Source organism: Bradysia coprophila, unplaced genomic scaffold, assembly GCF_014529535.1.
Source record: "Bradysia coprophila strain Holo2 unplaced genomic scaffold, BU_Bcop_v1 contig_151, whole genome shotgun sequence".
Classification (NCBI taxonomy): Eukaryota; Metazoa; Arthropoda; class Insecta; order Diptera; family Sciaridae; genus Bradysia; species Bradysia coprophila.
Window position 1 is genome coordinate 2038307 of NW_023503423.1, and position 17567 is coordinate 2055873.

The following is a 17567-nucleotide window of genomic DNA, read 5'->3' on the forward strand; positions in this document are numbered from 1 at the left end:
AAGCATATCCGATCGAGTGATATACATAAGCCTGAAGATAAATAACAGATACAGTGTCAAATTAATTCAGGTTTACGCACCCACGTCCACCCATGATGACGAAGAAGTAGAAAGATTCTATGAAGATGTCGAGAAAGCTCTGGACGAAAACCCTTCACATTACCAATATCTAATCGGTGATTTCAATGCGAAGCTGGGAAAACGAGAAGAAGACTCCGAAGTTTCTGTTGGTAGTTTTAGCAACGACCAAAGAAATGAGCGTGGAAATACTTTACTCAACTTCTTACAGCAACACAATTTGTACGCAATGAATTCATTTTTTGCAGGAAAGCCTCAACGGAAATGGACTTGGGCTAGTGCAGATGGTGTAACGAAAAATGAGATCGATTACATCATAACTGGCTGTAAGTCAACCGTTAAGAACGTTACGGTCCTAAACAATTTTTCAACCGGTAGTGATCACCGAATGGTTCGTGCAAGAGTCACGTTAAATACCAGATTTCAAAGATCACAACTAGTTCAGAAAAGTGAAAGGATTGACGTACAACGGCTTTACACACAAAATGAAGAATTTGCTACGAAAATGACTGCCGAATTAGATAACGTCAACAATCAATGTGAAACATTGGACGAATTGAATACCAAAATCGTCGATACAATAATGGGTTTCATGAAATCCAAATGCAAATCCGTCCAAGGGAAAGAATCAAAACTCAGCAGAGAAACATTAGACCTGATCGCAAGCAGAGCAGAGTTGGTAAAAAACGGAGGACGAGATTCGGTGGAATACCGGAACCTGTCTAAAAGTATCAACAGAGCAAGGAGATCAGATGAAAGAAAATATAATGTCCAATTGGCTCAAAACATAATTGAAGCTAACTGCAATATGAAAGTCCTACGGAGAAAAATGACAAACGCCAAAAAAGAAATCTTCAAATTACGAGACAAAACAGGAACGATCCAAACGGATCGAAATGCGATATTAAACATTGCAACAGAATTTTATGAGAATTTGTTTTCTTCAGCAAGACAGAGCCCAACGGAAGAAACCGAAGATAGACCAATAATAAGAAACGTGGGATCGGAGGATATGCCCGACATAACTGTTGATGAAGTCAAAGCTGCAGTAGCCGAGATGAAAAACAAAAAGTCTCCCGGAGAAGATGGTGTTCCAGTGGAAGCCATTAAACTAGGTGGAGACTCATTATTAAAGGCAATCACGGCTTTGTTTAATCAATGTCTCCAATGGGAAGAAGTACCAGAAGCCTGGGAAAATGCGGTAATTACATTGCTGCATAAAAAAGGAGACATAACAAAGCTGGAAAATTACCGACCCATAAGCCTATTGTCAACACTCTACAAGTTGTTTATGAAAATCATTACGAAGAGGAACACTAACAAGTTCGACTTCTACCAACCCGTTGAACAAGCTGCTTTCAGATCTGGTTTCAGCACAAACGACCATTTGCAGGTGATGAGAACGCTTATTGAGAAGTGTCGTGAATACAACATCGACATAGTCTTGCTATTCATAGACTTCGAAAAAGCTTTCGATTCAGTGGAAACATGGTCGATATTGGACGCATTAGACGAATGTAGAGTAGACTCAAGGTACTCCAACACAATTCGATATGTGTACAAAAATGCTACTTCATGTATAAAACTTCATAAGAGCACGGAGAAATTCAGAATTGGCCGAGGTGTAAGGCAGGGTGACACCATTTCACCGAAATTATTCACGGCGATTCTGCAGAGTATTTTTAGGAAGTTAAACTGGAGTAAAATGGGAATAAAGATAAATGGAGAGTACCTGAGCAATCTCCGCTTCGCTGATGACATTGTACCGATAGCAGCGAATCTAGGTCAGGCTCAGCTTATGCTACAACAGTTAAGTGAAGAGGCGAGCAAAGTTGGCCTCAAGATGAACTTATCGAAAACAAAAGTCATGACGAACATCGGAGACGATAGAGAAATCAAAATTGGTGACACTGTCGTTGAACGAGTCGACAGCTATGTATATCTAGGACATAAACTGAAGTTAGGTCTGGACAACCAAACTGCAGAAATAAGACGTAGGATTGGTCTTGCATGGGCAGCGTTCGGAAAACTCAGACTAATTTTCAAAAGCAAAATGAATAATAGTCTGAAACGCAAAGTTTTCGACACTTGTGTCCTTCCAGTGCTCACTTATGGAGCGGAAACGTTAACTTTAACGAAAGCATCCGAAGATAAATTGAGAGTGACACAAAGAGCCATGGAACGGAGTATGCTTGGAATAACACTCAGAGACAGAATGACGAATCAATGGATTCGACAACAAACCAGGGTCGTTGATGTCATGGAAAGAATAGCATCTCTGAAATGGAGCTGGGCGGGACATATTGCAAGAAGGACAGACGAACGTTGGACCAAAAAGATCATGAACTGGCGACCATATAAAAGACGAGCTATAGGTAGACCACCAGAGAGATGGACAAACGGAATTAAGAATATTGCAGGTACAAACTGGCAGCAAATGGCAATGGATCGTACGAAATGGAAAGAAGTTGGAGAGGCCTACATCCAGCAGTGGATAGAAACAGGCTGAAAAAGAAGAAGAAAGAAGAGACACATTACATAATAATTTTACTTTAACTACTTTAACCGGCGCATAGGCTTACGGTCAAAGTAGGGTGACAGACGCACTAGGGTCACGTACGCAATAGATATACGGGTTTGTACGGGGCTCAGTCGCAGCAAACGCTCCGACTGTTCTGATGGCTCGTTTTTAATGGTAATTTGGAGTCATTTGTCTTTGAATTGTAGAACTTCAATATTTGCTGTATATATGGTTCTGCAGTCTACGACAAAAATTTTTTTTTGAAATTTTTTCTAGTAATAGGACTTGCGTCACGGGCGCTATGCTAACGCGCGCCCATGATTGTATTGCGCCGGTAGTTAATGGTTATAAGTTTAATGTTTACGTTGCAGCAAAACGGTCAGTTCATGCACTATTCTTTTGTCATTTGGTGTCAGTTGCGGTCATTCTAGCTTTCCATCCTTTTAACAAAAATTTCCATGAAGGTTTGCAGGTCTGTCCAGACCTGGAGATTCATTTCATCTCTGTATTTAAATCGAAAAATAGAGGCACCAAACACACAGAAGAAAATGACCACAAAGAGCGCAACATGGGTGCACTAAGGTTGTTTGTTTGTTTCTTCAAACTTTGTTACATAAAGTGCATCACGTAGTACATGATTCACGTACAGACTCTGTTCGGAGGCGGGACATTTCGTCACGGCCAATATCGTCAGGATAATGTCGTCTTTAGACATTTAGAGGATAATATCGTTTTTTAACGATATTAACCGTACTAATCGGTTCTCGAGGGAAACTTACAGAGTTTTACGAGCCTAGAAATTATCTCCTTTTTGGAAGTGTTTCTGCATATTTCATACGAGCTTTTGTAGTTGAGTTGTGAGAAATATCAACGACGCGTACTTTTATGAAAACATTTCGCTTAAGAATATTAAGAACGCCCGGGCTAACTATGATCTGCTACTTTTTCAACTGGATTTTTACGAATCTGATATCAGTGGGCGAATTCGCAATTTGTGAACAATTCCCACTACGATTTCGTGAGGAGTTAAAATCGGATAATTCTTGTCTCTATTTGAGGAAAACGTGACTGACTCACACGACTTTCGTCGTCAGTTGCGTAAGTGATCGGAACAATTTCATGAAAGCTTCAGCTTATTATATTGCATCGGAGATGCTACCAAACTTCCGTAAGCTCTATTTCTCCTGAAAGTACATGCAATTACCTTTCATATGACACCCCACAAGACCATGTACGTTTCGTGTACTTCGACAAATTTCTGGAAGAAAAGTGTAAGTTTTCAGTCTTTTTTCGGTTGAAAACTTCAACTGTACATACCTCAGTGTGGGTGAATTTTAAACCCAATAAGACCCTATTTGCCCCGAAAGTACATGCAATTACCTTTCTAATGACACCCCACACGACCCTGTACGGCTCGTGCACTTGGAGAAATTTCTGTAAGAAAAGTCCATGTTTTTAGTTTTCGATCGACTCCCACCAGCCACACAAGCTTCGAAGAATTTTTTTGAAAGTGGTTTTAGGTTCTACGGACCAGTACCAATCTAGGCACATATAAAAAAGTCCAATGGAAAATGCGTCCGATTTCAAGATTCTGTTTTTCAAAAGAATCCCTCTCAGTTGTTTCCGCTAGCCTCTTACACAAGAAAGCAGTAAATCTTTCAATTGAACTGTAGCGTCAAAGCTGCTTTGAAACATTTTAAAGAAATTATTAAGAAAGCACAACATTTTTAACCACTGCAAGACTGTTAGGCTTACATGCTGCATATAGAGTGCGGTGAGTTCAAGCAACCATTTCAAAGTTCGTCACTACACATCGTTAGGCCGAGAACTTTCCAACGCACCACGCAACCATCTGTATAACATTCCAAAAGTTTCAAATTGTTGCCGATATTTCCCTCTATGCATGTTCTAGATACTGTGTTGTAATACGGCGACAGGAACACTCTGCATATTTTATCAAAGCAACAAGGAAATGATTTCGTTGTTTTGTTTTTATCTAATTGGAATCGATAAATTGAACATTCGATAAGAATGTAATAATGTCCCTTGCCATCTGGAGTGGCTGCTCAGTCTAACCGATTTCATTTAGCAGAAATTTGTCGAATTGATTTTTCCTATTCAAAGCGAGCACAGTGCAAGAATATGTCGTTCCTAATCAGTAAAAGTTCATTGATTTTCATTGTAATTTTGATGTGCTCTGAAGGTGAAAGTGAAATCGACACCTTCATTAGGTAAGTTGATGTGGTGATTCGGCTAGAAGATTGGGACCGAGTATCAATCATTTTGACACTTTTCAATGTTCCATCAATGTTGAAGATTTTTCCTGAAACTGTTAGGTTGGATTTGGGATGGGTAACGTACTAGTTCGGACGGTGATTCTTGCGTCGATTTTTAGCCCCGTACGAAGTACGAAGGGGCTTATAGGATTACGATGCCGTGTGTAATTGATGGAATTCGAAGCAGACGGTAAGGGCAAAGTGTTTGCCTATGTTCATAGATGACGAATCCGCAATACAAATTTGGGCCGTCTGTCCGTCTGTCCGTCTGTCTGTCACGTCGATATCTTGAGTAAATCAAATCCGATTTCCAAATTTTTTTTCCCTGAAAGATAGTCAAAATAGGAAAAAAAGTTTTTTAAAATCGGGTGAGTGGACCGTGAGTTAGGGCCTTAGAAGTGAAAAGCTACTAGGGCCCTATGTGTAATTTACATAGAACTCAAGTAAATTTAATCCGTTTTTCGTAATTTTTGTTTTATTTGGAAGGTAATCGAACGCCGAATAGAAAGTTGTTGAAAAAAAAATTAAATTTGGGTCCTCGGACTAAGGCCGCTACTAGGGCCCTATGCGTATTTTACATACAACTCGCGTAAATTTCATCCGTTTTTCGTAATTTTTGTTTCATTTGGAAGGTAATCAAAGGCCGAATAGAATGTTGTTGAAAAAAAATTAAATTTGGGTCCTCGGACTAAGGCCGCTACTAGGGCCCTATGCGTATTTTACATACAACTCGCGTAAATTTCATCCGTTTTTCGTATTTTTTGTTTCATTTGGAAGGTAATCAAAGGCCGAATAGAATGTAGTTGGAAAAAAAAATTAAATTTGGATCCTCGGACTGAGGCCGATACTAGGCCCTATGTGTATTTATACTCAATAAATTAAAATTTTAGGGCTATTTGAAATTTTTGTTTTATTTGAAAGGAACGTCGTACGGGGCTTCGTAATTGCGCTATGCGCAATTTCTAAGATGTACACATTTCATAATAATTTTACTTTAACTACTTTAACCGGCGCATAGGCTTACGGTCAAAGTAGGGTGACAGACGCACTAGGGTCACGTACGCAATAGTTATACGGGTTTGTACGGGGCTCAGTCGCAGCAAACGCTCCGACTGTTCTGATGGCTCGTTTTTTAAACTACTGGACCGTTTATCCTGTCTAATATTTCCAGTTGTAAGCTATTTGTCTAACATGAGACTTAACTCTAACGTCTTACAGACTGACTTCTTCGCTCCAATCAATCGATTGCCGAGATAGTTCTAATCAAACTATTCCTGTCGACATCCAATCCCGCAACCAACCATTTAGTATAAGTGATCTGTCGAATGGAAGTATCAAAATTGTCTTTGATGAGATTCCACGCGATCACGTTCTCTTAACGTTCAACAGCGATCAATCGAATGTGCATGCTAGCAATGACATCGACTGCTGGAGTCCCATCAATGATTCGATGGTTGTGGATAAGTTATACGATGGTGAGACGCAAATGTTTTGTCTGATGGAAAAGGATGCTAGCACCGTTTCTCCGCTGGACTGTTTGTCTATTTTACCGAGAAATAGTGCGTCAGATTCAGATTCGGTTTGGCTTACTGAAGATGATAAGTCGTTGGCAATCGGTTTGTTGGTAATGGGACTGGTTATTTGCTTGGGCGTTGGTTTCGCGTTTGGCCTGCTTATTGTGAAGCGGCAAGCAAAGGCTCAAAATTATGGCAAGCAGAGTGGTTTGGCACGGCCAGATCTGATTTCGTCCGATTGGAGAAGTAGCAAAGCCAATGAATCGTATCCGTACAGTGACAATGATACGATAAGCGTTGCAAGCGACCAATATGTGGCAGCCGTGAATCCGTCACGTTTTGATTTGATCAAAATGAGATTGGAAAAGTCCGAAAAACCAGAGCAGAATGAAGGTCAAAATCAATATGACTTGGAGGACATGCCGTATTCAAAGGTAAAGAAATTTTTCAAGGCGTAGGGCGAGAAAATCGTCATTTTCTCCACTCTGCTGAAACTTTGAAAAAAGTTGGAAATTACATTTTCTCGGGTGACTTGTGGCCATAGCGTATCCAGCAACAACCCTGAATTGCAATTTCCAACCTTTTTTTCCATCCTATGGTTTACCCCCCATTTCGAAGTTTCAGCGGACGGAAGCAATGAATATTTGCGCAGCACTGCTTCTAGCATGAACATAGAAAATATTTGGATGAACTCACAGTAGGCAGAGCGTTTCTTTTGTAACGATAGATGACTTGTTTTCGTTGTATGAGTTGAAGCATACAATACAAACAATCCTAAGCGGTAGCTCTTATCACTAAAGCCTCCAAAATTGACACTTGCCAATTAAATGTTCATTCTAGGAGCAGTGCTGTGCTATTTGCTGTGAAAAATGTTGTGCTTATAGAGTTTTCCTCTCTTTCAACTGTTTCGCTATTGTTATAATAGTGGCAAAACAGCTGAAAGTAACGAAAAGAGTGATGAGATTTGGTGACTGCACCTCGGGAAAAAGCTGTAAATTGCGTTTTCTCGAGCAAAACAACACCCTTAAATCACAGCACTGCTTCTAGCATGAACATATACTTGGCAAGTGTCGAATTTGGAGGCTTTAGTGATTCTTTACAAAAGAAACCAGCCTCCGAATATCTTCTATGTTTATGCTAGAAGCTGTGCTGTGCCGGCTGTGCCTTGAATGTAATTTCATTTTTTTTTTGCTCGGTAAAGAAATAATAGTTTTGTCAATGCTCTCTTAATGAGCGAAGTGCATCGGCAACCACGGGTCACAAATCTTGCGTAGCAGCCTAGCAATGCTAAAGGAACATTATGGAATTTGGTAGAACACTTGCAAGATTTCTGACCTCTGAGAACGTCAACTGTCCTTCCATTGCGTCAAGCACTTGCAGTTTTCTCCGATTTATCAGATTTACATTTTCGTTAAAAGGTTTGTAATTCGCACTCTTTCCACTCATATACAACCAGGCACCATCAGCACCAGAAGGTTTTCGAGACTCCGGCATATCGACAGGCGGTCCAATTTACGCAATATCGGCGAAAGTAAAGGAACGAAACGATCTGCTAGATAATGTTACTCCCGAAGACCTGTATCTCTGTGTGGACCACGACGAAAATGCCAAAAAGAATGAATAAAATGCCGGCAAACAGTAGACACAGTTGTGAGAACTACAATACTATAAATCGTATACTAAATTTAATGAAATCAAATTTTGGGTTTTATTCATTGTTCGAAGTGATTTTCAGAATAAATTGATTTAACGTGGTGACAAGCGTTATGGACATTTAACATTGGTAAAACTTTCAGTCAAGGGAATAATTGATTTTTGCTCCTATAAATTGGCCTGTAGGCCTAAAAATAATTGATTTTTTCGGGCCGCCCTATAATCCTCAATTGCTTAGGTCTAAAACGTCTCTATGTACTGTCTTGCACACAATATAGACTGTATGTCCACCGAGTTGATGATTTTTAACGATTACAAGCCAAAAAATTCTTAGTGAAAGATCATGTCCGGAGCGTTAGCGGAGGACTTGACGCAGTCTAACTTCCAAAAAAAGAACGAAGAAAATTTTTTGAGACGCGGCAACTATGTATACCAACAAAAATCTCTTCGAGAAAAGTGTGACGCAGTCTTTGAAATACAATTTCTAAAATGAATGATATCGCTAGAGTTGACGCTTTCAGCTTCGTTACGCAAAAATTAAATTTTACACCCAATTTTAGTTCAAACAAGCTGGCTTAGTTTTTCTCATCATCTGCCAAATAATTTTTTACCAAAAAAATTTGACTGGAAACAACCAAAATTTTACCAAAAAAATCTGCGTCGCAAAGTGGCAGATGTTCAGGAACAGACCTACAAGAAAATTTATCTTATATTATTTAAAAAATTGGGGCAGATTCGTTTGAGCTAGAGTGATTAGAGTGACCAAATTTTGAGCTACTCGAGCGTAGGATGAAAGGACTAATACTTTTGCGATTATGAGAGATAGAGAGTTACTTTCTTCGGCAAAGTCTCAGAGTTTTACGAGTAGAACAGAAGGGCATTTGTGAAAAATGTCGAAAGTTGGAAATGGGTGGGTCAATTGGGGTTTTGGAGATATTTCTTGAATGGTGGCAGATAGAGAATTACTTTCTTCGTCAAATTTTCGAATTTCGTCAAATTTTCGATTTTCGTCAGATTTCGAATTTCGTCAAATTTTCGAATTTCGTCAAATTTTCGATTTTCGTCAAATTTTCGATTTTCGTCAAATTTTCGATTTTCGTCAAATTTTCGAATTTTGTTAAATTTCGTCAAAATTTTCGAATTTCGTCAAATTTTCGAATTTTGTCAAATATTCAAATTTTGCCAAATTTCCGAATTTCTGTTATAAACTGTTACAAAAAGCAGATTTTTTTGGCAAAATTTTGGTTGTTTCCAGTCAAATTTTTTTTTGGTAAAAATTATTTGGCCGATGATGAGAAAACCTAAGCCAGCTTGTTTGAACTAAAATTGGGTGATAAATTTAATTTTTGCGTTACGAAGCTGAAAGCGTCAACTCTATCGATATCATTCATTTTAGAAATTGTACTTCAAAGACTGCGTCACACTTTTCTCGAAGAGATTTTTGTTGGGATATTTCGTACTGAAAAACCATATTTTTCACTTTTGACCGAACTTTTCGGCCCCACCTGTAATTTCTACATAAAAGTCGTCTTCAGAGAAAATACGCAGAATTCAGTTTCCTATAACATTGCCGAAGAAACTTTTCGTCGAAATTTTGAAATTCATGCAGTAAAATATCGAAACATGAAAAAAGTCAGAATTTGGGCCAAAAACCGACTGATATCTCGAGAATGACCAGGAACTCAGCCTGGCACCCGAACATTCCGTAATCAGGGCACTAAAAAGCCACCAAGAACAATCATCAAACTTTGCGCACCGTCGATGGACACGGGATGTTCTGTGGCCCTTGACTAAATGTCGTTTCTCGATTTCTGGTCATGTCCAGATTTCCCGGTATTCTCGACACAAAGGATACACATGATTTGCACACGCGAATACATACAATCGCTAAACCGAACTGGTGTGCATACGTTATTTTGCACCAGCTGGTCACATACAATTCCAAATGGGACCAGCTGGTGCAAAATAACGTATGCACACCAGTTCGGTTTAGCGATTTGACAAATAAAATACAGAGAAATGATAAGTTGGTACGCCTGTGGCGAGATAGAAATAACTTCCTTCTATCTCGCCACAGCCGTACCAACTTATCATTTCTCTGATAAAATACCTTTCATCTCCACTGGAGACTTTTCAGTTGACGTTAAAGGAATTATCCCGCAGCTCCCTGGCATGATTTGTTGAAGAATGAAAATAGTGTTGGAATTGTGAGACGTTGCAAAGTACATTATCAATCGACGGAGTGGTGATGCACCGAGTGGAGTGAATGGTAATAAAAGACAGAATCAAATTTCTGAAACAAAATCTAACAAAAAATTGTTTATTACAAATAATTTTAAATTGTGCATCCTCGGCCTAGCCGCTACGCATACACAAAACCCCCAAATACAAAAATATCGCTAAAACGAAAATTTAAAGAGCAAACATTTGTAAAAAAGAAAATAATTTTCCATGATTCATGATTGCTCAACAAAATCGATTTTTTTTCTTGTAAAAATTAAAAATTACGAGCTAAGCCAATGGGATAAGGAATTTTAAGAAATCGAATTCGTTTTTTTTTTAAACAATTTGAGTCGACTTTGTCTACTCAATAACTACAATTAAGTCTTCGCCCTCTAGTTTCATGCCATTGCTAATTTCTAATGATTTTATTGTACCGGCTCTCGGTGCCTGAACGACCATTTCCATTTTCATTGCAGACAGAACCACCAACGGTTGACCCTTTTCGACATGATCGCCAACCTTAACGCGGATATCTGAAAAGTAAAATCGCCAGGCATCAGAACACAGTCGAAAAACTCAAAAAAATTTAAAAACTTACCAATAACAGTTCCAGGCATTGGAGCTCCCACTTCGTCCTTGCTACCCTTCGTTGCCTTTGGATGGAAAGCCACGTCCTAAACGAAATTTTTGTTTGATTTTGTGTTGAGCATAAAAGTTATTTTGGTTTCCCAGTTACCTTGGTCGCCTCCTTGTCTCTGATGAACACAGATCTCAATTGCCCGTTCAGTTCGAAAAATACTTCCTTCTCGCCGTTCGCCGTTAAATCTTCTGCCATGGCCAGTGTTTTGATGCCCAATGTTTTGCCCTTTTCAATCGTCACCTCGAACTCTTCGCCCACTTTCGGTCCCACCAGGAAGATTCTCGTTTCCAGCTTGTCGACCGGACCGTATTGATCGCGGAAATTCAAGTAGTCTTTGGTCACTTGCGGATACAGAGCCGCTGACATAACATCACGATCGGTGGCCTTCGGATACGTTTCTTTGATCTCGGCTCGCAATTTGTCGAAATCTAATGGTGGCAACGATGCTCCCGGTCGACCTTCAACGCGTGGCATATCTTTTAGCACTCGGGATCGGAATGGTTCGGGGAATCCGCCGTGTGGAATGCCAATGGCTCCTTGAAGAAATTCTACCACCGATTTCGGGAACGAAAGTTCTTCAGCCTTTTCGATCACATCGCTTGCGGACAGATGATTTTGTACCATAAATTGAGCCAAATCGCCCACAACCTTCGACGATGGTGTCACTTTGATAATGTCTCCCAACAGCAAGTTCGCTTCTTTGTACGCCTTCTTCACATCTTCGAAGAAATCGCCGAGGCCGAGAGAATAGGCCTGGAACTGTAGATTGGTGTATTGGCCTCCAGGAATTTCGTTCATGTACACATCAGCGTTTCCGGACTTCATTGTGGTGGCGCACTCGAACGGTCCGTACAACGTTCTGAAATTCAAAATCAATTTTCAGCAAAGCGAACGGCAGAAATGCTACGAATGGATTTGGTCACCTGGTCTGTTCCCAATACGCCGAATATTCGGATATGTCGGCCAAGTTGAATCCGGTGTCTAATGGTGTGCCTTGCAGTGAAGCAACAATAGCTCCCATACTGGGTTGAGACGTGCAACCAGACATTGAGTCCACAGCCACATCGACAACGTCAGCACCAGCTTCTGCACAAGCTAACATGCTAGCAACTCCTGCGCCAGAAGTGTCGTGTGTATGAATGTGTATCGGTACATTGGGGTGGTTTGCACGGATAGCACCTACCAAAAGTCTGAAACACAAAATGTTGGCTGTGTATACCAACGCTGACTAGTGGAACTGCGTAAATGTTCTTACTTTGCAGCAGTGGGTTTCAACAAGCCAGCCATATCTTTGATGCAAAGAACATGAGTTCCGGCTTTCACCAGCTCATCGGCCAGATTGGTGTAATATTTCAGATCGTATTTGGTTTTCGTCGGATCGCTGACATCGCCAGTGTACGATATGGCTGCTTCGACAATACCACCAGCCTTTGCAGCTGCTTCCATTCCAAGAATTAAATTCGGGAGATAATTCAACGAGTCGAACACTCGGAAGATATCCATTCCAACTTGAACCTACGACCAGGTGAACTTAGACGAACAGTCGGCAGAAAATCAAGCGAAAATTCTTACCGACAAATCGCAGAACTTGTAAACCACATTGTCCGGATAGTTGGTATAGCCGACAGCATTAGCACCTCGCAACAACATTTGGAAGGGAATGTTCGGAATTCGATTTCGCATATCCTCTAAACGTTCCCATGGACATTCGTGCAAAAAGCGCAACGAAACATCGAACGTTGCTCCGCCCCAATTTTCCAGCGAATACAAATTGTTGAAATTGTGAGCGACGAACGGCGAGATTTTCAGCAGATCGTGAGTACGGACTCGTGTGGCCAGCAGCGATTGATGAGCGTCACGGAACGTTGTGTCCATCAGCAGAAGCTGCTTCTTTCCGCGAACTGCTTTGGCAAATGCCTCAGGACCTTGCTTTTTGTAGATTTCGCGTAGTCCGGCCGGTGGGTCTGTCACTGTAGTAAAGGGAAATGGAAAAATTTTAATTTTATCGATTTGGACGCTTTCGTTAAGTGTCATTCTGTGTGTAATTGTAGGATCAGCAGCACTGTCTGTAAGTAACGTTTCTACCAATTTCGTAAAGCGCCTGAGAAGAAGCTAAGAAGTGATGGTATAATAGCAAATGAAGCAGCTGCACTGATACCGATTCCAAAATGAGTCAGAAAAATGTATTCCAAACTGTTTGGAGGCAGTGCTTGACAAAAGGGGATGGGTCAAGTTTAGGCATGGGCGATAATGAAAATGATTATCGATAATTATCAATTATCGATAATCGATAATTATCGACTTTTTTCATCGAAAATTATCAAAAAAATATCGATAATCGATAATTATTGATATTTTGATAATTATCAAGATATCGATAATTCGATATATCGATATTTCGGTCCGAAAATCCGATATTTATCGATATATTCCGATATATCGGTATATTATCATGAATTTTCAGATAAATATCAAAATATCGATATTTTGATAATTATCGAATTTCGATATTTTGATAATTATCGATAATTATTAAATTATCGATAACGATATGATTAATCGATTATCGATAATTTTGAACGCCTCCCATCCCTAGTCAAGTTACGCGAACTTCGCAGAATAAAATTTCGATATAAAACGAGGCGAAATAAATATCATTCACTGTTGTCGTACGGTAAGTGTCAGATGAGTTGTAAGGTAGGCATGGGCGATAATGATAATGATTATCGATAGTTATCGATAATCGATAATTATCGACTTTTAAAACATTTTATTAAAATCATTCATGTAACATACGGGTTGTAACGACTTTTTTTATCGAAAAATATCAAAAAAATATCGATAATCGATAATTATGGATATTTTGATAGTTATCAAGATATCGATAATTAGATATATCGATATTTCGGTCCGAAAATCCGATATTTATTGATATATTTTGATATAACGGTATATTATCATGAATTTTCAGATAAATATCAAAATATCGATATTTTGATAATTATCGATAATTATTAAATTATCGATAACGATATGATTAATCGATTATCGATAATTTCTTTCGATTGATATTATCGATAATTTTGAGCGTCTCCCATCCCTAGTCTCAATCGGCTTACATCGTAGAGTACCCGTCAAAATGCACATTGTAAAAGCTACAGGTAAACAATAATCCTCGAAATTTTTCAAAATTTATAAATTTTTAGAAATTTTTATTTAGATTTTAACAAATTCTTAAGAGCAATAGACCATTTGCAAATTGGTAGCCTACATTTAGGCGGAAAAATATTATATTTTTTGATGATTTCTCCGAACTAAAACTTTTTTTGAAAAAGTAAAACCATTAAAGCCCGGAAAAATGTGTTACTTTTATGAAAAATTGGTTTGTGGGTCATAACTTAAGCCACTTGGAGAAACCTGTGCCGATTACATAAATTTACAAAACTGCAAAGGTTACTCCGAGTGGGACAACTTATCACCCACAAACCAATTTTCCTTTAACATATTTTAGTGTGCTTTAATGGTTCAACTTCTTCAAAAAAAAAAGATTTTGGTTCAGCCTAAATGTAGGCTACAAATTTGCAAAGAGTCAATTGATCTTGAGTAATCTTTACTTGGGAAATTTGTAGCCTACATTTGGAAACAAAAATGTTATATTTTTGATGATATTTTGCACTCGCCTCGCTTCCTTCCTGGAAAATGTAAAAACATCGTTTGGTGTTGAAATGTGTTAGATTTGAATAACAAATTGACAAATTTTGAGTTTTCTGGACCTCGGTCAAACCTAACACATTTCAACACCAAACGATGTTTCTAGTATTTCCAAAAAGGATGCGAGTGCAAAATTATCATAAAAAATTAAACATGTTTGTGCCAAATGTAGGCTACAAATTTGCCAAGTGAAGATTCCTCTTAAGAGGCATCGATGCTTTGCTAAAATTGCAGCCTACATTTGCGTGTCTCGTATTACATTTTTGATGATACCTTTTCATCAGAATTAATTTTCAAAAATGTACGACCGTAATAATGACCACGAATGTGTTAGCTTTGAATAAAAATTAGTTTTGATTGTAGTCGTTCAACCGGCTTTGAGAAACGTGAGCAGTTTAGCAAAATTTTCATAAACTGCTGACTTTTCACAGAGCTGATCAAACTACTGCGACCAAAAGTGTTTTGTTTTTAAAGCTAACACATTACTGGTTGTTATCGCGATCGAACATTTTTGTAAATGAATTCTGACGGATAGAGATCCTCAAAAGTAAACTAAAATCTTGTATTTAAAAAAACGCCCAAATGTATGCTTTTCAGTAAAACATCGATGCCTCTTAAGAGCGCTCACCCCTTGGCAATTTTCTAGCCTACATTTGTGCGCAAAAATATTCGTTTTTTCATTATTTCTCTGAACCAAAATCTTTTTTTGAAAAAGTAAAACCATTAAAGCACGCAAAAATGTATTACTTTTAAGGGAAAAATTGGTTTGTGGTCGATAACTTAACCCACTTGGAGAAACCTTTGCAAAACACATAAATTTACACATTTGCAAAGGTTTCTCCAAATGGAATAAAGTTATCATCCACAAATCAATTTTTTCCTTTAAAAGTAACACATTTTTGCATGCTTTAATGGTCTTACTTTTTCAAAAAATGATTTTGGTTCAGAGAAATCATCAAAAAACGAATATTTTTGCGCACAAATGTAGGCTAGAAAATTGCCAAGTGAAGATTCCTCTTAAGAGGCATCGATGCTTTGCTAAAATTGCAGCCTACATTTGCGTGTCTCGTATTACATTTTTGATGATACCTTTTCATCAGAATTAATTTTCAAAAATGTACGACCGTAATAATGACCACGAATGTGTTAGCTTTGAATAAAAATTAGTTTTGATTGTAGTCGTTCAACCGGCTTTGAGAAACGTGAGCAGTTTAGCAAAATTTTCATAAACTGCTGACTTTTCACAGAGCTGATCAAACTACTGCGACCAAAAGTGTTTTGTTTTTAAAGCTAACACATTACTGGTTGTTATCGCGATCGAACATTTTTGTAAATGAATTCTGACGGATAGAGATCCTCAAAAGTAAACTAAAATCTTGTATTTAAAAAAACGCCCAAATGTATGCTTTTCAGTAAAACATCGATGCCTCTTAAGAGCGCTCACCCCTTGGCAATTTTCTAGCCTACATTTGTGCGCAAAAATATTCGTTTTTTCATTATTTCTCTGAACCAAAATCTTTTTTTGAAAAAGTAAAACCATTAAAGCACGCAAAAATGTATTACTTTTAAGGGAAAAATTGGTTTGTGGTCGATAACTTAACCCACTTGGAGAAACCTTTGCAGAACACATAAATTTACACATTTGCAAAGGTTTCTCCAAGTGGAATAAGTTATCATCCACAAACCAATTTTTCCCTTAAAATTAACACATTTTTGCATGCCATAAGAGGCATCGGTGCTTTGCTGAAAAGCATACATTAGGGCGATTTTTAAATACTGTATTTTAGTTTACTTTTGATGATATCTTTCCATCAGAATCCTTTTTGAAAAATGTACGACCGCAATTCCGACCACGAGTATGGTAGCTTTCAATACTTGAATATTCATTTGGTTGTAGCAGTTTGACCGGCTCTGAGAAACGTGAGCAGTTTATGAAAATTTCGTTAAACTGCTCACTTTTCTCAGAGCTGGTCAAACGACTACAACCAAAACTAATTTTGATTTAAAGCTAACACATTCGTGGTCGCAATTGCGGTCATACATTTTTGAAAAGGGATTCTGATGGAAAGATATCATCAAAAATGAAATATGAGGCATACAAATGTAGGATACAATTTTAGCAAAGTACTGGTGCCTCTAAATGGTTTTACTTTTTCAAAAAAAGATTTTGGTTCAGAGAAATCATCAAAAAACGAATATTTTTGTGCACAAATGTAGGCTAGAAAATTGCCAAGGGGTGAGCGAGCGCTCTTAATAATTTTTTTTTTATTAAATTCGTCAAAATTCCCAAAAATACTAAGATTTATGAATTTTGAAGAATTTTGTCGATTTACTGTCCGAGCAAAGTCTGAAGTCGCTTATTCACCGTTTGTAATCCAACTTGTTCCACATTCGATATCCACGTCTTTATGCGATCACATACAAATGTAAATTAACGTGGATATCCTATGTGGAACAAGTTGAATTACTTATAAGCAATTTTTGAGAATTACAGACAAAGCAAAATGACTTTCGACATGTTTTCAGTTTTGAGAGTGGTTGTTAAAACCGATTTTGTGTAGGATTATTTGCAAACCACAAAAAGTTCCAAACAGAAAACGTGTCAAGTTTCAGTTTTTCTCTTCCTGTACACAGGTACTCAATTATATTATGACTATGGGATTGTAGGATTCATTACATTTACATCCTACACACTTCCCACATTCAATTGAACCAACGAATTCAATTTCATTTTTGATTTTGTCGATTGGCACCATTGACATACAAATGGTTAGTTCTCATTATCTGCTTGTGGTGGCACCATATACTTTGCGTGTCCAAGCAGTTAAAGAAGTACTAGGTAGCGTCAATCAAAATTCTGAAAGAACAGATTAGATCGCAAAGGGAGTAAGCAATTTAGAAGGTTTTTTTGTGTACTATATGCATTTTACATGCTACATGCGTCGAAAACG

General features: G+C 38.2%; 2 protein-coding genes across 5 annotated transcripts in view; one reads left to right on the forward strand and one right to left on the reverse strand.

Moving 5' to 3' along the window:
- The first annotated feature begins 4579 nt into the window (after window positions 1-4579).
- On the forward strand, window positions 4580-8102 carry LOC119074378. Its single transcript, XM_037180488.1, has 3 exons — window positions 4580-4830; window positions 6094-6823; window positions 7846-8102. Exons 1-3 carry the CDS (start codon window positions 4742-4744, stop codon window positions 8011-8013), a joined length of 987 nt encoding a protein of 328 aa, XP_037036383.1. The 5' UTR covers window positions 4580-4741; the 3' UTR covers window positions 8014-8102.
- Window positions 8103-10332: 2230 nt separating this feature from the next.
- The window catches only part of LOC119074379 (pyruvate carboxylase, mitochondrial), a 33625-nt gene continuing 26390 nt past the window's right edge, over window positions 10333-17567 (reverse strand). For 3 of the 4 annotated variants that reach the window (XM_037180492.1, XM_037180490.1, XM_037180491.1), the window contains exons 10-15: window positions 12478-12875; window positions 12161-12420; window positions 11829-12095; window positions 11002-11764; window positions 10864-10939; window positions 10349-10798 (exon numbers count right to left, since the gene is read on the reverse strand). In XM_037180492.1, coding sequence (XP_037036387.1) covers window positions 10626-10798; window positions 10864-10939; window positions 11002-11764; window positions 11829-12095; window positions 12161-12420; window positions 12478-12875 — 1937 coding nt within the window. In that variant the 3' untranslated portion in view covers window positions 10349-10625. Of the gene's footprint in view, window positions 10799-10863; window positions 10940-11001; window positions 11765-11828; window positions 12096-12160; window positions 12421-12477; window positions 12876-17567 lie in introns of all 4 variants that reach the window. The other variant, XM_037180493.1, reaches the window with a different exon arrangement.

Excerpts from the sequence above, each read along its gene's own strand:
- LOC119074378 (XM_037180488.1), top strand. The coding sequence starts at position 4,742 with ATGTCGTTCCTAATCAGTAAAAGTTCATTGATTTTCATTGTAATTTTG. Across the intron at positions 4,831-6,093 it reads GAAATCGACACCTTCATTAG|ACTGACTTCTTCGCTCCAAT; the intron begins GTAAGTTGATGT and ends AACGTCTTACAG. Across the intron at positions 6,824-7,845 it reads AGGACATGCCGTATTCAAAG|GCACCATCAGCACCAGAAGG; the intron begins GTAAAGAAATTT and ends ATATACAACCAG.